We start from the raw sequence: 22,102 nt of genomic DNA on the forward strand, positions 1-22,102 counted from the left end.
TTATTCTAAGAAAAAGGGAAAGCAGCACCAAGAACATCACAAGCATTTTTATTCTAAATTTCTGGATATTTTACTGCATTAGAGATTTTCCTTTCATACATTTTTCAGCACTTGATATACTTGGATTTGTAGTTTCCTACATACAATTAATTTATCTAAAATATTGCTTATCCATAATCCTGTATCTACGTGCTTTTGAAAAAATAACAAAAATCAAATATTCAACACAAATGTGCTTCGGGATCAAAGATAAGCGTCAAATTCTTGATTACATGAAAATAACTTAACAAAAACTACGTATAGTTTTAGGAATATGTAATTACCTGGAATGTCACTTCACTTTCACCAATCTGTACAGTTACGTCGGCCTTGAAGGGTTTGTTTCCTGGTACACTTTCAACTTTTGTAATCCGCCTTGGGCGCAATTGCTTGTTTGAGTCTTGGAGCTCAAAACGCTGTAGAATTAGAGGGTTGGAGGAATTATTTATTAAATACAGATTTCTTTTTAGAACTGTTTGTTCTGATAACAGGGCCAGAAGCATATCCAAGGTTAATTACTTGTGAAGTCTTAAACTCATTTCATTTATTTAAATTTTACTTCACTTTACACACCTGTGTTTACATTCTTGACGGCCTATATATTTCATATGTTCATTTAAACCCAAACCAAAAAGACCTACTATTTATTTATTCCGACTAATGACAAATGCAATTTAAACTGTCATATTGTTACTTTGCATATACTTACTTGGACTGACTGAAATAATAAAATAAATGGACGACATCCTTTAGCAGTTTAGTAATAGACCACCTATCTTTGCAGGCAATTATAAAAAATGGCAGATTTAAATATCTGGCTACCAGTAAAAATAACCATCAAATGTTATGTTTATGTAGCTTCACAGTCTTATCACACAATGAAAACTGAGGAAGACCTCTACCTATCAAGACTTGAGCACATTCTGGATATATCAAAAAGTAATGGGCTTCTGTATTCCCAATCCATGTTTGAGCATTATATTCTAATTTGTGCTTTATACAGATAGCATGAAAATGATACTTTGTCATAAAAAGAGAAGTCGTTATCAAAGGGGCTTAAGTATAAGAAAAGCCACAGTAATATTTTATTCATCAAAGCTGAAAGCTGAGTAATCAAGAGAAAAAAGAGTGAAAGGCTGGGGGAACTGGGCTTGTTCAGATTGGAGAAAAGAAGGCTTTGGGGAGACCTGACTGTGGCCTTCCAATACTTGAATAAAGAGAAGGGGGAACAGCTGTTTGTTATGGTGGATTGTGATAGGACAAGGAGGAATGGCTTTAAACTGAGACAGAGGAGGTTTAGGTTAGATATTAGGAGGAAGTTTTTCACACAGAGGGTGGTGAAGCACTGGAACAGGTTGCCCAAGGAGGCTGTGGATGCCCCATCCCTGGAGGCATTCAAGGCCAGGCTGGATGTGGCTCTGGGCAGCCTGGTCTGGTGGTTGGTGACCCTGCACATAGCAGGGGGGTTGAAACTAGATGATTCTGGTGCCTTTCAACCCAAGACATCCTATGATTCTATGATTCTCTGATTCTCTGCACAGGAGGGAAAGATAATTTTACAAGGAATAAGAGGATTAAACTTTTACAAGAAGCAAAATAAGAACTGCAAATTGGCACTAAGAGCATTCATTAATGCAAAAAACCCAAAGTTTATAAATGACTTTGTGGGAGAGGGATGAAAGAGAAGCAAATTCTGCCTTAGACTACAGTTTGCAATAGAAAGATCTCAGAAGTAACCAGAATAATAGAATTGTCTAAACAAGAAAGATGAATCCAATTTTCTGTAATATTAGCCCACTCTGTGAGAGAGTGCTTTTGTGGTTCAAAGAGGCTTCCTACTGAGAAGCAGGGAAATTGAGGAGGAGGACAGAGGAGGAGGTCAGGCAACATTAAAGAGGATGTACAAATAATGCAAAAAAAAAAAAAAAAAGTAAACAACAAACAAAAACAAAACAGTGGATGTTTCCAATACCATAAAAAAAAATGAAGCATGCAAATTGCGCATGAGAATTTAAAAAGCAGAGCCCAAATCTGCAATCAATCTGAAACAATGTACTGAAAGCTTACGGAACAATGAAAGAATTAGCTGCAGTCTCTTGTGAGCCACAAATGCAACCGAATATCAATGGCCAGTTTTATAAATGCCTATCAATAGTACATAGGAAAGAAAACTTCATTACTGTGGAAGACATCATACATAGTTAAGCTAATTGTTTGGAAATGTTTCACTGGAGACTGTTTTCATTGAAAGCAGTCATTTGTCTACATCTGAACTGTCTAAAGGAAATGCTCAAGTGAAATAATTTTTTACAAGCATATTTCAAATATTCATCTGCCATTCAAAAATAATTTCTCATGCAAATACTTAATCCAAGTATAAAGGCCAGAATTCAAACCAAGCCATACCCTGCTTTGCAAGATCTCTTAGATTTAAAATCTTCTTTAAGATTCAAAACAGAAAATGACAGTTTCTCAAATGAAGCAACTTCAAATATAGGTATACAAAGATAGATCATTCTCAAGTTTCCATTGGTACTTCTGTCTGTTGCAAGCTAATGATGTAATGAACTAATGAATACTGGAAACTGCATTCCTTGTACCAGTGCCCTGTATGATAACCAGCTCTCTAATAAAGCATCAACAGTGATTAGGTTGCAACAAAGGAACATTCTACTCAATGCTGGCTAGGTTGACACAAGGAGCCGCGTTTTATACCCTACAAAACAGTTCTCAGATAGAGATAAAACTAAGACAGGTTAGATTTAGTAGGTCCACTCAACATGAGATCTGCTTTTCAAAGCATCTTTACACATCTAAGACTAACACAGTAACAATTTTATTTGCAGGGAAGGTGTAAGTCAGTAGTTCATTTCATTGACTATCAAGAGCAAGAATTAAGAGGAATACCTAAGACATAGTGGAGTCCTATTGAGAAAAAAGGCACACATGGAAAAGATACACCCAAGCTGAGGATTACAGTTGGAAAGACAGTGTCCAGGGAATGTGATGGCCTCTAGAAATATACACAGGTTCTAATAGCTGCCAAAACCAGCTGTTCAGCCAGCTATCTACCTCATTTCTCACCTCTAACAGCTGACTGAAACAGCTCATGCAAGTAAGATACATTAAGAGCTAGAGCACTACTTGCCCATGCCTGTCTTCAACTCTGATCACTAAACTTTACATTTATGACAAGGAATTTGTTTCTGTTTTCTTTAAACATTAGCTGATGTCAAATGGTGATTCAATCCTCACAAATTAATTAATCAACTCCACATATATGTCAGGTATACTTTTTTCAACTCAGTCTTTCCTAGTTGAAATTAATATTCCTTAACTGTATTCTGTTACACAGTTTTCAGTGGCAAACATAGCTGGACATTCTCTTGATGTCTGGAGAAGGGCAGACTAATAAATCACATTGCTTCTGCAAGACTCCTTCACATTTCTTGTTAGATGGCAAAAATCATTTTGTATTCAGTCCTTGCAATGCTACTACTAAAGTACAATCATAAACAGGAGGTCCTCAGTACAACCAGTTTAATATATTTTATAAGATTGTCTGCTTTGTTGCATGCAAACAGAATAAAATTCCTAATAGGATTATACATACCTGCTAACCTAGAGATATAAGCTTATGAAAGTCATGGTGACAAAGAATATCAAAATAAGAAAAATCAACACAGAAAAGTTTAAATGATAAAGAGGATTTAAAAGTAGACAGTCATTAAGAAAGAAAGTTGTACAAGTTAAATCAACCCTCTTCTATAAGAAGAAAAAGCACACATAGCAGAAAATTTATTAAAAGAAATGGAAAATGAAGGAGGCCAATGGTACAGAATGTAAAGATTCATACTATGCATAACTGACAGCAAAAAAAAAAGACAACAAAAGGATAACAATAAAAGCACATTAAGAACAGAAGTGACTGTGAATAGAGTTAACAGAAATTTCTATTTCCATCTAGATTCTAGTTCTTACTGGCAATTTCAATCATCCTGATGTGTGTTGGAAGGGAATCACAGCATGACACAATCAATCTACCTTTTTTGGAAGGTTGTCTGGAATACATTCTTAACACAGGTGCTGTGCTGGAGTGATGCACAGTGGCTCTGCTGTTTACAAACAAGGAACAATCAGTTGGGGATGCAGCAACAGACAGCAGCCTTGGTTGCAGTAAGCATGAAATAATGGAGGTCAAAATTTTGAGGAGGAGCAATGAAGCCAAGTAACAGAGTACAGATCTCGCATTTCATGGGACCAGAGTGGCTCATTCAGAGAAGTAACAGACAGGATCCCACAGGAGGAAGTTCTGAAGGCCTGTGAACAACTAGCAGGACCTCCTTCAAAAGCAAAAACTCATGAAAACAAGCTGATCAGCCTAGCTAAACTAGGGAATTCAGGACTAAACTCCTGTGCAAAAGATAGTATTTGGGAAGTGGCAGCAAGGATAGACAACAGTCATTTCCCTGACACATAGACATGGCTCAAGACCATTCTCTGCCACTACATTGGGTATTCTTGAATAGGCAGGTACAAATGACTTTCATTTTTCAGGACTGAAACAGATGGTGAGATGGTTTAGGCTACAAATGTTAATTTGCAATATCTCCTACAACACATTCAAAGATGAAAGAAAGCAAATACTGCGCTAAAGTTTTAAAAGGATGAATAGAATAACCCAGTACAATTAAAGCTTGATAAGCTGCTATTAAACACGATCATAATAACAGATCTGATCAAAAACAAGAAAAGGCTAATACAGACTAAAGCCAGAAAACTAATACATTCTTTAAGTATACTTTATCAAATGCATCTTGTGCCATGTGATCTGTTTTATTTTAGTATCTCCTCTAAAAGGTCACGTGCCAAAGGTATTTTTAAGCATTTAACTACTTTAGCCACAAAATAAGCTACTCTCAAACAAACATTTCTATAGTAATGGGTTTTGTGCAGTCTTGAACTAAGGTCTAAGCATTCTATAGAAAACAGAAGTTTCTCTTTTCACTCTAAGGGAATCTATGAGCTCTCTAAGGGAATCTATGAACATCTAAAGTGTTTTTGAAAGACTGGTTTAGTAGCAGCAATAATGTAACAACTTCACTCACTTAAGATTTTTCATTCTTTTTAAAAACTGAAATAATGATGTAGCATTAGTTAACATCCATTGCTCCCTGGAATTACAATATGCAATACTTACTTTTAATGCATCTTTGACTGCAGTTCTGCCTTCCTTTCCAAGGAAAACATTATAGGGGTAAAGCCGGTCAATAACGTGCTGGACTGACATCGTAGGAAATGAATCCTAATTTAAATTAAAAATACAGATGAAAGGAAAAGATTGGTTCATTCTTCATCAGGCGTTATATCCAAAATAGTGCTAAACTTAAAATAAAAAATTTAATGGCAATAAACAAATGACCAACTCATCCAGCAGTTGGTCAGATGTCAAAACAGGCATTTTGAACATGCAATTCATTACAATGAAAATATCTCAAGTAGGTTAGATAAACTATGCCAAAACAAGCACTTCTTCTCCCGTGCATAAATGGAAGCCACAGGGACTGGCTCAGAATCTTAACATCACTTGAGGTTAGATGAGACAAATTCCACCAATGGTAACTGTGTTTCACAGTATGACAAGAATCTGTACAATAGTGGCCTACTATTTCATACCAATTACCAATATTTATTTCTAATTCTATTATATTGTACAGGTTTCACTTAACAAATTTCTAGGAAATTTGGAACAGCTGAACAAAATTTGTTTTACTTTGAAATGCGTTACCAAGGATGCCTGCACTTTCAAACAAAATTGTGAACAATGTTTTACACTTCCTTGCTAATTGTAAGTAATAATTATTCTGTCAGCTGTTATTTGAACTAGCAACTATTCCAGTCATTTTGCCACAGCAATTGAGAAAGAAATAGAAGTACTTTCGAGAATAGTTAAGAGACTATTCTCCACACAACTTTCTCCATGGCAGAAAAAGTGTTTCAAAATTCCTAAAGTAATGCTCAACTGCTTTACAAAAGACATGCACGTTATTAAGAATTGATCCTGAGTAACATTAGTGAATCAACAATTAGTGGACTGCTATTACTTTTTTTGCATGCTCTAATATAATTAAATAAAATGGATCAGTTCTCAGTTTCAGACTTGGATTACGCAGAGATCCAACTAAAGAGAAGAGTTGCTCAGAAATGAGATCAGGAGATGCATATTTTATGAAATGCATAATTCAATTCATACTTATAATCAGTAGTACTATTTATAATGTTCCATATTAAAAAACATCAGTAAAAATAAACAATTTAAGAGCATTGTAGTAAATATGCTGCCTAAAGGATCACAAAGCCCATTATTGCATTTTAAAAGCCCTCTATAAATAAAGATGTAACATATAATTTGCACACATTATCTCAAATTAATAATAATTACAGTGGCATATCCAAAATTAGCCTCTTCAGAACAGCATCCTACAAAAAAAATTTGGAGAAACGAGTTTTCAAACTAAGAAATACATTTTTGAAACTATATTAATCTATGCAGAAGACAGGGAGACAGTCTTTATGATATATACATTCTACACTGCTATATGGTTTGGGTGTACTGTTGAATGGGAAGCTGGACATGAGCCAGCAGTGTGCCCTTGCAGCCTAGAAAGCCAATCATATCTCAGGAAGCACCAAAAGAAGCATGGGCAGCAGGGTAAGGGAGGTGATCCTGCCCTCCTGCTCCGTGCTGGTAAGACCTCCTCCAGATGTGGAGTCCTCAGTACAGGAGAAACATGGAGCTGTTGGAACATGTCCAGAGGATGGCCCAGAAATTATCCAAGGGATGGAACACCTTTCCTACAAGGATAGGCTGAGAGAGCTGGGGCTCTTCAGTCTGGAGAAGAGAATGCTGCAAAGTGACCTGATAGCAGCCTTTCAATACCTAAAGGGGAGCTCCAGGAAAGAAGGGGACTGACTCTGTAGAAGGGTCTGTAGTTACAGAACAAGGGGAAGTGGCTTCAAGCTCAAAGAAGGTAGATCTAGGTTGGATATAAAAAAAAAGGTTTGTTTCCTTCCTGTGCCTCACCACCTTCTACATTTGAGGGTGGTGAGGCACAGGAAGAAGTTGCCCAGAGATGGGCCTGATGCCCTGTTCCTGGGGACTTTCATGGCAAGGCTGGATCAGGCCCTGAGCAACCTGATCTAGCTGTAGGTGTCCCTGTTCACTGCAGGGGAGTTGGACTAGATGACCTTTAAAGGTCCTTTTTAACTCTACGGATTCTATGATTCTAGGGTTGTAAATCAATCCAAAACCAAAAAATGGTTAAATCAAAGCAGAGGATGATGACCCAGCATGTGAAGGAGAAACACTCTAGCTAGAATCAGTGAGAACAGTTGGCTTAGAAAACTGAGTGATTAAAACAAATTCTAAAAGAAACAGTTCTGGTCTATCCAAAAAAGACACTGTCATACAATGGTAACATTTTCACATTCTCTAATGTAAAATAAAACGCTTCCTTCATTCCATAGTTTAGATAATGGCTTACATCTCATTTTCTTTCCATCTCTCTGAAAGCTATCTGGCAGTCATTTAAAAATAATTCTTCATACAGGGCTTAAAGAATAAGAAGTTGTAATTTATTTTAAAATCCATTATGTATTTCTTTCCAAAGCCCTTTATATGCTCTTTCAGTTCTCTAAACCTGAATCTTAATCACTTCATACTATCTGATGAATACTAATTCAGACCAAAATTCCATCTCTAAGTATCAGGCACAGTGACTTCTAGCTTATAGTTGAAGAGACTGAGCACAACAGTGACACAAATAACTGACACCTTTGTACAATCCATACGTACTGTCACTGAGCAATACCATTGGTGAGATGATTGCATGGAAGATACAATGGAGAATTATTCTAGTAGACTTCTCCACTATGGATTGTAGCTGTCAGGAACTACTGTACCTTCAAATATGCTCAGCCTGCCTCTCTTGATAACTCCCCTAAGTTTATTCTAAATTCACCGGCCATCTCAAAGATATGGGATCATCTGGGATTCATCTCATACAACTTAACAGTCTCTGACACAGATGTACCTGCATTTGAACTTTTTGTTGTTAAAGGAGAGTAGTAAGTGTCTTTGTAATGCAGCCAACTTGATTTACAACTACTGCATTAAAATAGAAAAATCACAACCTACAAAAATGCTTATTTCTCTCCACTGACTAATACAGAGTGGTCCATGACAATCTCACTGTCATCACATACGCTGTATCTGAAGTCACAGAAGTTGATTAAGCAGAATAGGAACATTATTTTGAAAACAGAATATATCTGAACACAGATACATTCAACTATTTTAAAAATATTATATTGTGGCATTCTTTGCCCTTCCGTATCATGCTTGGTTGAAGTACAGTTATTCAAACTATCCTCAGATTTTTTAGTTATTTCTTTAAAATGTTCTTGTTCATCTTCTTCCAGACACACGAAAAATACAGATCTAAGAAATTTTAAGCTTGTACAGTTTCACAGCACATGTGTATACACATACCAAAATCTGAACTGCAGCAGATAAGCTGTCTAAAGGAAAATCTGGAAGTCCCAGTGTAGAGGATTCTTGAGAGCAGAGAGTTGTAGCAAAAGACAGGATCTGAGAAATTCTGCATAGGAAAAAATAAGTACAGAGTTTTACATATGCCATCTATACTTAAAATACTAAAGCCTAAATAGTTAATTACAGTTTAAGATCAGTATAAGATGCTGAAACTCTATCTGAGCATAAGAAAAATAATGTGTGATTGAAGTTCTAAAGCATTAAGGATTCACTATGAAGGCTGCATATATAAAAAGCTGTTTGAGCATACACCCACACATATTAAAAGCTTCTTCAGCTCTGGTCTCCATGTAGTGACACAAGTTATAAAAATAGCAAGGAAACCTGAAATGACACCACATTTCTTCATTAATTTTGATTTTTCTTTTAATTATGAAAAATTACCTCTCTGCAGAAATGTTTGATCCAATTGAATATAATAGCTGAAGATGGTCCTGAAAATAGAACATAAAATCATAAAGTAAATTCATTTTTGGGTCATACCGTAGGTCACAGCACATGATGTAGAGAGACTTTCTATTTTCTCTGCTAATTTAGAAGAGTCTACTCACTCCTGAACACAGATTTAATTTTATGAACGGAAATATTATCAAATCTTTCTTCTAGGGCTATATTGTCTAATGGAAGTTATTTTTCTGCTGCAGCATTCCTTGGCAACTCTAAGTCTACCTTTCAGGAATTTATTAGGGAGCAGTATGAAAAAATGCCATTTAAGATAAATGTATTGTTTAGGTATTGATTTCAGAGGTGACCTAAGTAAAACAATGTCAAAATAATAGCTCTACTCAGTACAGATAGTCCAACTCTTCTGTTAAAGTGCTTACCTTAAAAGGCAGATGATAAATATCTCTAGCTTGAAATCTAGAGCGAAGGGGAGGATCCAAAGGGTTACCAGAATATTTAGGTACTGGCAAACCCAATGCTATTACACGAAAATCTTCACTGACCCGAACAATCCTCCATGCATCCAACTCTGATTTTGTATGATCCTAAATTAAGCAACATAAAGCAAGAAAAAAAAAAGTTACATCACTAAATACTCCCCCAGACAAACTGCAGACAGACTAACGGTACTTGTTTGTCAAGCTATAAATATGCTACTGTTTCCATCTTTCATTCAGAAATGCTAAAAAGCATTGAACTATTCTAATTTGCTGATCATAAAAGCAAGGTTTTCCAAAACGAATGGAGACAGAACATTTGATTATGTACAGCTGTCAGGCAATTCGATTAGAGACCCCACAGACGGTCATGGTTCAGAACCACATGTTCAGAACCTTGCTTTCAAAAAGAACAGAAAATAAACAGATGACAAAATTTATTTTAACCTGAAGCACTAGAAGTATGGTACTGTTAGTACTTTTCTTTTTTCTTCTTTTCCCTTCTTCTTGTAGCTGTAAAGGAGACCATTATTGCTTTAAAATTTTCATTTACAAAATATGCTTTATTACAAGCAATACCAAAACAGATCACTGGACTCCTTCACAAGAACATCTATGCTGTGTATTTCAGTTGCTGTCCTGTAAAAGATTCAATGCATACAAAGCAATACACTGTTAAATCTTCATACATCACAGTTTTGTCTTCCTTGACCTAGTTATATAGTATATAATTATTCACACTGAAGAAAATGAACGTTAGCTTATATAATGTAGTAGCTGCCAAACAACAATATTAGTTTTAGTATTATAGCAAGAGATTTATTTAATTCATCAACTATTAACAGTGCACCTGAGGCACTCATTCTGAAGCAATTTATCATTAGAATACACTTAAAAAAGGAAAAAGAAAAGAGAAGATGCTTTACTATGCAATCAAATCTTATCCGAGTTCAAATTCTCATTTTCAGTTTTTAAATACAATCACAATTTAAAAGCTTATTTTTCAAATTTGGTAATAATTCTCCCAACAATTTTATCTTCTATTTAAATACCATTAAAAGGTTTTTGGAAAAGGCACAAATCAGAAGATTTCAAACCAGAGATAAGAAATTGAAGAAATATCAATATATTTTCAGAAATCTGCTATGGTACTAACAACATAGGAAGTGAGCTTATTTAATTGGGATCAACTAGAAAGCTAACTGCACATTTCCTTCTTTCGTATAGATTCAAATCATATACTTATCAACAGTTAAGTATGATAGACACAAACATGAGTGAGATCAGACAAGAGACCAACAGGTATGTGAATGGACACTACAGCACACAAAAGTATGAAGCAGAGTACTGGTGGAAACTGTGATTAAATTTACTAAGGTGTTCAAAAAGGCCAAAGAGTATCCAACTCAAATGTAAGCAGTGGGACCCAAACCTTGAAGAAAATGAAAATGGCTGAAGTAGTAAGAGTAGCAGACAATATAATCCTATTGCCTACCAAAAGCAAACTCACTATCCATTTCTTCTAATTTGGATTGGCTCCTCACACATATTTTACTAAATTAAGGATGAGACAGCATTGAGTAATACTGTGTCACCAATCTTGACCTCTTTGTTTGGTATCCTAACATTTTAAAAGCTTATCAAGAGAACTACTACAATGCTGAAGCACTATCTGAACTTCACAGGGACACTTTCAACTGTAATCTCTTTTCACAAACATATTTTGTTTAACCTCAACAGCTTCCACATTTTACATACAAGCAGCACATAAAGCTGGCATGAACAACCGTTTTTTTTGTTCTTTTTTTAATGGGGGCAGAGGAGACATAGGTTAAAACAATGTTTTAATTGAAGTGGAATGTTATGCATCTCAGCTAACCTCCACCCTAAAATTTCAACCTGTGTAACATCTCACATACACACTGTGTTCGATTCCAAGCATTTGGCTTCTAACTACTATCATCTTCATAACAGTATTCAAGCACTGCCAAGAACAGGAAAAAAAGAATGGAAAATCCAAATGTTATTTCCCTACCTGCAGAAGCTTGTCATAACGTTCTGCTGACATGAGAAAACGTCCATCTTCAAGTTGCATTTCCCTATTCTCCAGCAAATTGTTTAACACAGGCAAGACATTGCGCTCAGCCTTCTCCAAACCTTCCAACACAAGGATTCGTCCTTCTGTAGCTGCACGAACTGCACACTTTTCAAAAGTAAAAAGCAATATTGGGAGAGAAATAAACATCAAATATCTCATGAAATCCCGCTAAAAAGAATCCACAGATGCTTTCCAAAACAGGATTTATTTCAATAATAATCAGTAAGATTGGAACAGCCCAAGGAGGCTGTGGATGCTCCATCCGTGGATGCATCCAAGGCCAGGCTGGATGTGGCTCTGGGCAGCCTGCTCTGGTGGTCATAGCAGCAGGGGGATTGAAACTAGATGATCATTGTGCTCCTTTTCAATCCAGGCCATGATACGATTCCACAATAGTGACAGCTGATTGTATTAACACATTCATAAGTTGGACTTTTATCTTATTACTGTTACAGGGACTAAAAAAGAAATAATAATATCAATAATAATAAAAGCTATTCTAGTCTCTTGTATCAACAGAATAAAGTGTAAAATCTTGTTAATATTTTGGTGTATACCCAGTACATGATAATAATCAGCATGTTTTCTTTTTGATGTTGTATAATACTTCTCAGGTATGACAATTATGGCATAGCTATTTATACAGAAGACACAGTATAGAAGTGGTTATACACGTTTACAACCATATTAAAATATTTAGAAACCAAAGGTCAGATATTCCTTGGGATTATTCTGGTTATGCACTGGTGTATAATCCATTACCAGTACAGTGTTTTAGTCTGACTTGAAGAGAACAACAATCTGTTAAAACCAGGTGTGGGAGATAAAAACAAAACAATGCTATCAATGATCAGATTTTAACTATGTGATAAAATTAGAAATGTTTATAATTATATTCCCACACTTAACACCGTCTTCTATAAAAACAGAATAAAAGCACAGACTTTCACTTGTGGACACTTTGGAGCATTTGAGATAGGAAGTTATTTCTTTTCTATATTTCACTTCATTAATTATTTGTGAATTCTTACTGTTTATATGTGCCTAATGTTTATCCAAAACGTAAAACTAAGCTCTGGTGTTGGTAATTTTGTGCAGCTTCTTCTCAGTCAATGGGTGGGCTCAGGGAAATTAACTAAATTCACTTCAGAACTATTATTCACAATTACTGCCCAATGAAAGACAAACTGAAATTTAATGCTTTCTTGTCTATTTCCAGATTGAAGAAGTTTAACCAGATAATAACAGGGAATGTGTAGATGTACCCAATCTCAGGAAGCACCAAAGAGTTTTGTTTTCCATTCCAATTGCATTTCAACAATTTTAGACACAAGCCCAGCAGCAAAGGGAGTATGATTGAAATCTATTCCCAGCATGTCTCCTATCAACTCCTACAGACAAACATTTCATATGATACTAGATGGAAATCTCTGATGAATAGAACAGATGCCAAAGACTGAGACAAAGAGAAAGAAGGAGGGAATGAGAAAGAATAATGAAAAAATATGAAGATAAAAAAGAATAAAATAAGAATTTCACATGGAAAAAAAAAAAAAGGATGTAGAAAGGACAGCTGTATAAATCTAAGCTAGAGACAAAGAACAGTTCAGTGCAACCAAACTGATGCACTCTACAAAGCATATGACAGAATCAGAAATCTGGTAACACTGGAGATAACACTAAATGGCACCCTAACTAATTTAGCTGCTTCTTATGCACAACGTAGAAATATACTTCTATACTTCTATCCTACAGTGAAGAAGAAGTATAAGCAACAATTATGGGAAAATAAGCCATAATGTAAGATTTCAACATCTTTATTAAAACAGTGATAACTGCTTTACCTAAGCTCACAAATCTCAGTATGCATCCGTGTATTATTTCCTTTCCCTGACATTTTTAGGATCTAATCTCAAAATCAATATCTGAGGAACCCATAATAATCCCATTAACCAAGTACAGTCCTAAGACTATTTCCCTTCCACTGAATCACTAATTCCTTCCAAAAGTAATCAGCAAGTGAATTGATTTTATAGGCTAATTCAAAATATTACGCTTTAACAAGCAATAAAAAATTCCACTCTCTCCAGAAAATCTGTATGAAAGGCAAATTTTGTACTAACATTGTTCTCTAGGAAGGTCACTGGTCAAGTAAAAAATCTGCTTCAACCTGTTTAAATAAGAAAACCTGAGTCTCTAGCAACCAGTCCAATACCTGGCATGAACAAAATGCTATATTCTCCAAATGTACTTTGGAGATACAGCCAGAATACATTTCAACAAACATTTTATTTGCCAGGTTAGTTGGATTCTGCATATTATATGTCTATGAAGACTTTATGACCATATTTTACTAGCCAGAGGAAAATACACATCTTGTTCATATGTCAAAATATTGTCAGTATCCATAGAATCTTGTTGACTCATGTTGAGACATGCACACTATGAATGAAGGCTTACTGATTAACAGTCTTCCAGTATTACAAGAGTCACAACATAACTGAGGCTGGCAGGACCCTCTGGGTCCCTCTGCTTCAGCCCCTGCCCCAGCAGGGACACCAGAGCAGGGTGCCCAGGGCCACCTCCAGGCAGCTCTGGGAGATCCACAAGGAGGAGACCCCACAGCCTCTGTGCAGCCTGTGCCAGTGTTCCATCACTGCACAGCACAGAAGGGCTCCTGGTGTTCAAAGGGAACCTCCTGTGTTCCAGTTTGTGCCCGTAGCTTCTGACCTGGCACTGGTACCAATAAGCATCTCTTCTGGACTTGCACAATCTGGTATAGGTTTAGACTATCCAGAAGTATACTATGAACTTCAAAAAGATGTTCTCTACTAGCAGCACAATCTTGAGAAGTGCCTATTAAAGCACGCAGATCAATTCAGAAGATCACAATTTAAGAAGAAAGCAATTTTTCTGAGCTAGAAAACTGTTTAAATTTTTTTATTCAAGGTTGTGTTGCTCAGTACAATATTTCAAGATGGAAGCTACATATTATAAGAAGTACATATAGATAGCCAAAGATGATCAGCTTCAGGAACGTCTGAGTGCTCAACTATGTTTTTTCAGTTCTTAACCAAAGAATCCCCATAACAACAATAACAACATCATCTGGGTTCTAATTTACTCTGATTGTCTTTTTTTTTCTTTTTTTTTTTCTTAAACAAATTGTGCTCCTTGGATATTCTTAAAGCATTTCTGAAATACTGTAAACTATTCTCCAAAATATAATGAAATATACACACAATTCATCTGTCTCTAAGGCTTGTGAAAAGTACTAACATCAGACAGCATAAAGTCTGCTCTTAAACAGCTGCGTATCCCTGGCTGAACTGTGATATTTATGCAACCTGTTTGGTAACGAGTAATAAATTTCTGCAATAAGCTTTGCACACTGCGAGGTATCTTCTGAATCATTATTTCAGTCATATCTGTGATGGGTTGTTTTGGAAACTAAAATGCGTAACAAATAAGAGGAAGGCAAGCAAGTTTGCAATCTGTCACTGAAAATCATTTTTTAAAAGATGTTTCCAAGAAACTCATCTTCATAATTCTATAATGAAAATCCAAAAATAGCTGTGCTGTCTCACTCTCTCACCAGCCTCATTTATTTGAAGTGTTTAATATAAAATATAATTTGACAGAGGGTGTTACATTATGCAACCTTGATGGTAAACCTGAGATTAAAGGTTTTAATTCTTGTTAAAAGGCAGAGAGGGATTTGTTAAATGTTTATCTTCAGGTTTATTTTAACTGTAGCTAGGGACTATTTTCCTCATCAAATGCAGAACCAAGCTCACTGCCTCCCACCTGTGCCCCCACAGATCTGAAAGAATGGTTACCTGGATACCTGCTCCAGGGAATACACGAACTTAAAACAGGCTGAGTTTCTTCCCCAAGAGCAGAAACCCTTAACACAGCATTACTCCCATAGTAATAGACTTAGGCAACAAATATGTAGTGTGGATTGCTTACTCTGCTTTCATAATTCATCTACAAAAACATATTTCTCTCTTCAAAGGCATAAACACCTTATTAAATAAACAACACATAAAAGATATTCACAGTCTTTTGCACAACAGAGCTCCTGCACATGAGCAGTGCAAAGCACAACTGCAAGAACAATAAAACCCCACTCATGAAAAAAGTCACACAAATAAACTTACATAGCAACAGAAAGAGGGGACAGAAAATAACTCGACATAACGCACATCTAAGTGCAAACACCAGAGAAAAGACATTTTCACAAAGCTAAACAAAGTAGTTTGCAAGAGCATAAGGATTTGAACAGTGTTGTCCGAAATGCCACCACTGGAATCTAATTTGGTTTTCTCAGCAGAATGAATAAAATAAAATCAAAAAATTCTGGTCACTCTGAAATTTTGAGATTTTCAGCTATATTACAAACCATAAATAGCCTTACTTTTTTCATCACTGTGAATATCACGCACAGGCTATGTTTCCAAATGGTAAAAAATGCTCCAAAAAATTGCTGAACATTAATTATTAATTGAAGTGTCTCTTTTTCAGGAGATACCTGGAGACTTTTTTTCTGTTTGATGCATTTGTCATGAAGATGAGCACCCTTGCTCTGAGAACTGGATCCCCGTCATGACATCTCAAGCACAGCAACAAAAATTACAACATGAAAAAAATAACAGAGCAAGCAGTACAGTGAACAAGAGAACTAATGAAGTAAGGCTTCCCTGCATCTGCAAACTACATTTCAGACGTCCCTTCCAGAGTAGTAACTTCTTCCCTCCACCCGCACAATATCCCATGCAAACTCATCCACCAGAATCTTTCCTGTATCTCAAAAACTTTCCAGCAATGACATGTGCAGGCACGTCTTATGCTAAAAAAAGATCTTCAGAAATCATCTGGTAAAGATAAAACAAAACTTTGGCTGTTTTTGAGTTAACATGATCGTGTGTGCCTGCAAGAGGATAACGGTACTTTAAAACATAAACTCACGCTGCAGCGACTCGGGGGGGAGGGGGACGGGACATTGATTTGAGTCCCTGCAGCCCACCAAGACATCAAATGTCACAAAGTCAGATGAAATTGCTAATTTCTGAATTATTTTCCATGGGTCAAGTAGAATCAATTTTTTCAAATGTAAATCATTTAAACTAACCAGCAGGTAAAGGAAGAGGACTGGTCAGCAGGTCAAGGGAGGTGACTGTCCCCCTCTACTCTGCTCTTGTGAGGTCCCATCTGGAGTACTGCATTCAGGACTGGAGCTCCCAGCACAAGAAAGACATGGAGCTCTTGGGAGCAGGTCCAGAGGATGATCAGAGGGCTGGAGCACCTCTCCTATGAAGACAGGCTAAGGGAGTTTGGTTTGTTCAGCCTGGAGCAGAGAAGGCTCATCGTGGCCTTCCAGTATTTAAAAGGAGATTATAAACAGGAGGGAAAGCAGCTATTTACACAGGTAGACAGTGATGGGACACGGAGAAAATGTTCTAAAATAAAAGAAGGGAAATTCAGATTAGATATCAGGGGAAAGTTATTCACTTAGAGGGTGGTGAGGCATTGGCACACCTGATCAGAGGAGCTGTGGGTGCCCCATCCCTGGCAGCAATGAAGGCCAGGTTGGATGGGGCCCTGGGCAGCCTGAGCTGCTGGGTGGCAGTCCTGCAGGGGGCTGGAACTTGGTGGGCTTTAAGGTCTCTTCCAACCCAAATCATTCTATGATTCTATAATAACATAAAAATAAATGGCAGAGATGCAGACTGAAGTATGCAGTGAGGTTTTCCTCCTCACTTTACTGGGGAATGAGGATATTGACCAAAACTTGCAATTTTCTCAGGTTATTCTTTTAAGAAAATATAACTCAACTAATCAGATCATCACATTTTCTGTAATACTTGTATGGAAATAGAAAGAAATTACCTAAAAATTTAGATGGAGTCTAAAGATAGATGTACAGACACGCTGAGATCAGTGAAGCACATAAGGCTGTCACCAACTGGGAGATCTACTTTACTAGAATTTAAAAATATCTGCCAGTTAGGCAGCATGTCTGAACAGAATATAGCTACCAAATAACATTTAATATATTTGTTCAATTCTTACAATGCTGAAGACCTTTCTTATTGATTTCCCTTGAGAGTTCAGCAGAGGAAAGCAGTTGAGGAATACTGAAGTGAATGATTAGTTAATGAATCTAAGTGATAACATATTACCTCTAAAATAAAAATAGTCAAATATTTGTAGTAATTTGAAAGGCTAATAAAAATAACGTTCAAACAATTTCAAAGCAACAATGCCAAACTTATTAAAAACTTAGTATTATCTTTCAGTTTGTAAGATGTTGCTCATTCTTTTCAGTAATGTTTAATGAAAAAAATGCTTTCAAATGCACAATGCCATTCAAAGATGAGTTTAAAACAGACCTACTATTCATCTGTCTATTCTATTTTTTTTATAACAATTTATGTAGATAAACTATTTTTTTGAACTTTACAAGTTAGGCCACAACAAAACAAGTTGTATCTTTTGTAAGCTTGATGTTCAGGTTTTATTAAAAGCAATAAATTAGTAATTTTTTTTTTTTTTAAAGTCATGAGAGGAAGCAAATGTTTAAACCCTTTTATTCTTCTGTAATGGAGGGGAGTATACCTTCATACTTCAGCCCACCTCCCCTGCTGAGCCAATCAAATGTTTTCTGGATGGGTTTAATAGCTAATTTTCTCCACTGATGCTAGAAAATTAATAGGTAGATTGCATTTGTTTTGAGTTATACTGTAAGCAAAAAGAAAGGGAGACACAATTCAGAGTATATGATGGCACTGTCAGATGGGATATTCAGTAACCAAAAAGACTTCAGGTGTCTGAAATAGTGTTCAGAGAACGGCTTTGGTTGGAAGGGAACTTAAGGATCATGTAGTTCCAATCCCTCTGCCACGGGCAGGGTTGCCACCCACTGGATCAGTTGAAATCAGCTTAATTTTAATCTATAAGGAATTATAAATTTGCAGTCGTAGTACTCCTCTCATTACATCACAGCCACTCTACATCAAATCAGGATACCAGACTCTTAACAAGCCCAGTTAAACGATGACAATTTTAGGAGCATAAAAGCATTATTGCAAAGGATCAAAATAAAAAGAGTTAAGAGGTATTATACAGAGGTCTTTATCATTTTTTTTTTTTCCTTAATAGACAAGAAATAGTGTGTTGATGTCAGTGAAGATTAACTTCAACCAAATACTACTGGTTTCTACCTATTTCCACATAGCATTCTTCTTTCTGTGCAATGTTAGGCAGAACCAGAAAATTAATAGTTCACTTTTGTACTTCTGGAGCGCTGCACTGCATACCTCTGCTTTCTACAGACTTTCTTATCTAGCTGCCTACACCAAATAGACAGATACTGCAGTGTGGAACAGTCATTAAAATACATCATACTATCTTGATGATGCCTTTGTTGTGGCTAACTTACCAGTTCATCAAAAACTCACTGTGACCTCCAACATAGTAATAATAAATCACAGAACTAAACAGTTTGCATTCACTGCATATTTTTTTAACAGCTGAATTATTCTTGCTCACCTCTTTGCTAGTGTATTACAAGTTTTTGTGGTATATATGTACTTATTTATATATATACACACATACACAGGCTTAAATATGAGTATTTTATTCAATTAATCTCACATCTTCACTTTTTTTTAAAAAAAAACAACTTCCTGATCTCTTTTGCATAAAAGAAAATAATTCTATGTAGTGCTATGCTGCTCGGGGGTTTTGTGTCACATTTGTTTTACAGACAGAACAGTTTAAGTTGAAGAGTGATGAAATGACAAGTTCAACTGGTTACTACATGAAGTCATTCAAACCAGAGCAGGTCATTTTTCTGCTACCTTAACAAACAATTTAAAATTTTATCATTGCATAATCTATATATTCCTTACTGCGTCATCAGACATTCTGTTAAAACAAGCATGGAGCATTGAAAGTGTTGGAGAGGGTCCAGAGGTGGGCCACAAAGATACCTCCCCTACAAAGACAGGCTGAGGGAGCTGGGCTTGTTCAGGTTGGAGAAAAGACCTCATTACAGCCTTCCAGTACCTAAGGGGAGCTTATAAACAGGAGAGGAGCCAACTCTTTACAAGGGTAGATAACAGCAGGACAAGGGGAAGTGGTTTTAAGTTGAAAGAGGGAAGTTTTAGGCTGGATATCAGGGGGAAGTTCTTTACTATGATTGGTGAGGTGCTGGAACAGGCTGCCCAGAGAGGTTGTGGATGCCCCATTCCTAGAGGTTGAACACCAAGCCAGGCTGGATGGGGCCCTGGGCAGCCTGGTCTAGTATTAAATGTGGAGGTTGGCAGCCCTGCCTGTGGCAGAGGGGTTGAAACTTGATGATCCTTGAGGTCCCTTCCAACCCAAGCCATTCTATGTTTCTATGATTCACACAATTCAAAGATACACTATTACTAACTTTTTGCATACATAGCAATAGCTATGATTTACATACTCTTCCACCTACAGCTTAATTAGCAAATAATCAAAAGTTATCTTACATTTGTAGTTTCTCAGCATATGCCCATATAATATTGTTCTATTTATTGCATCCTCAGTTAGTTTGACTATGCTAGAGGGAAAAGATTGTTCGCATAATCAAGAGTTCTGTGATTGGGAAGAGTGTTTCAATTTAATACTAAACCTGGAGTGGTAACAAAACCAGGAGCTCTAGGCAACATAGGACTGACACACCTGTTAAGCAGAAATTAGCTTAGGTGCTCTCCCAATTGTACACACTACAAAATTTTAATGCAGGATTTCCTTAGATGTAACAATTAAAAAGCATAGGAGGCTGCAGTAATAAAAATTTAGATCAGAGGCATGCACATGATTTAAAGAAAAATTGCATCAGAAATGGCAAAAGGGTGAAAAATATTACATCTAACTACATAATTTTTGAAAACAGGATATAGGCTGAAATAAGAATCTCAATTCAGTTCAGTTAAGTGGCTCAGGTAAAAAGATTTAAAGAAACAGAAAGATGTTGCAAGATTGGCTCTTCAATCAGTAACAGCTGAATTTTCCATTTAAATATCTATGTAATAAAAAGTAAATCTAACTAGTAAATAAATAAATAAAAGTAAATCAACTCATCAAGCTAACACTTGATGCATAACATAATTAAACCATGCAATAAGTTACAGAACAGGATCAAGAGGTTACTTAATTGTTTCAGTAATTGCAATGATGACACTTTTGAAACTTCTGTCAATTAACAGCTGAAAACCAAAATTAATGGCCCAAGGTAAAGACAAGAAAACAAGTTTCTGCTGCCAGTACTTGAATGAAAACAAATAATTCACCACAGTGCCATTAAAAGTCCTTTGTTTTACACAATTGTAACTGGGAATTTATTTGATAATTCAAGGTTTACCTTTATATCAATGGTTCCTAGTCATTCATTTTGTTTTCCCTATTCCTGATTCTAAAATGTTTCAATTTTTTTCCTCATCAGATCTCTCTTCTTGCTTTATAACTCTACGTCTTCTCACATTTGGTTCACTCTAGCATTAAGAAATGAGAATTTGTTGAGATATATGCTAACCTTTCAATATACATGACAACACAGAACTTCAGTCAATGCTTATCAGTTACCTTTTCCCAGGCCTATATAAAATAACTATCTGCCATCATACTCAGCAACTTCTTGTTAAAATAAATCAGATGTTTTGAAATATCTGAGATAGTGAGATATCCACTTACAGTATTTATTTTGTCATTATTAAATGTAAAGCTATAAGCAGCTGTAGGACATTAACAATCACTCAGATACAATTTTGCAAACCTGACGATTTATTACATGAAATTTATTTCTGCTAACAAGATGCCAGATCACAGTATACTATCATTAAAGGTGTTAGATAACTACATTATTATATTGTGACTTGTAAAGAGCCTCCTAGACAACTGACAGGTAAGTTTTATTTGACCCACAGAATTCACCCAATGGATGTTCTGGAAAACAAGACTTCTGAGCTTTGCTGTCTTCTAAATAGTGTTATGAACAAGTAAGCATAAGGTTCCACAGGAAAGGAAATAGTGTATAAATCTGAAAAGTATAGCTTATATCTTCAGTTTCTCATGTAAGTTCACCTTTTCTTTAGCTCACCTATGGCAGTGGAAGCAACCCAAGCTCTACCAGAAATATTTTCTTTAGGCTACTTACTGTTGCCTTCTCTGTCTTGAAACAGTTCATAGTCTGTGGTTTAAAGAAGACTAGCATTTAGCTTTTGCAATGTTTTGCACTGATATGCCCTCCTGAAAACATTAGAATTATTGAGCAACCTAATTCAAACTTCTGCGTAACCTGTATAACTTTATTCCTTTTATTACCAAACATAACTAGATCTCAGACGGTTCTAAATGTAGCTATTTATCATACTTTAAGTGTCTATAATTAAAATGCAGGGCAAGAAAACTTTGGGTAGATCAGTATCTAATTGG

The 22,102-nt window shown here is 36.0% G+C and overlaps 1 protein-coding gene across 1 annotated transcript in view; it reads right to left on the reverse strand.

Annotated features, from left to right (window-relative positions):
• Positions 1–290: 290 nt before the first annotated feature.
• Positions 291–22,102, reverse strand: part of LOC109365408 (von Willebrand factor A domain-containing protein 8-like) — a 37,122-nt gene continuing 15,310 nt past the window's right edge. Inside the window, exons 4-9 of the mRNA XM_019612165.1 lie at positions 11,570–11,737; positions 9,478–9,642; positions 9,038–9,087; positions 8,591–8,699; positions 5,240–5,344; positions 291–455 (exon numbers count right to left, since the gene is read on the reverse strand). Of these exons, the coding sequence (XP_019467710.1) occupies positions 306–455; positions 5,240–5,344; positions 8,591–8,699; positions 9,038–9,087; positions 9,478–9,642; positions 11,570–11,737 (747 nt within the window). The 3' untranslated portion in view covers positions 291–305. The remainder of the gene's footprint in view (positions 456–5,239; positions 5,345–8,590; positions 8,700–9,037; positions 9,088–9,477; positions 9,643–11,569; positions 11,738–22,102) is intronic.

The sequence above is a fragment of the Meleagris gallopavo genome, chromosome 1, assembly GCF_000146605.3.
Source record: "Meleagris gallopavo isolate NT-WF06-2002-E0010 breed Aviagen turkey brand Nicholas breeding stock chromosome 1, Turkey_5.1, whole genome shotgun sequence".
Lineage (NCBI taxonomy): Eukaryota > Metazoa > Chordata > Aves > Galliformes > Phasianidae > Meleagris > Meleagris gallopavo.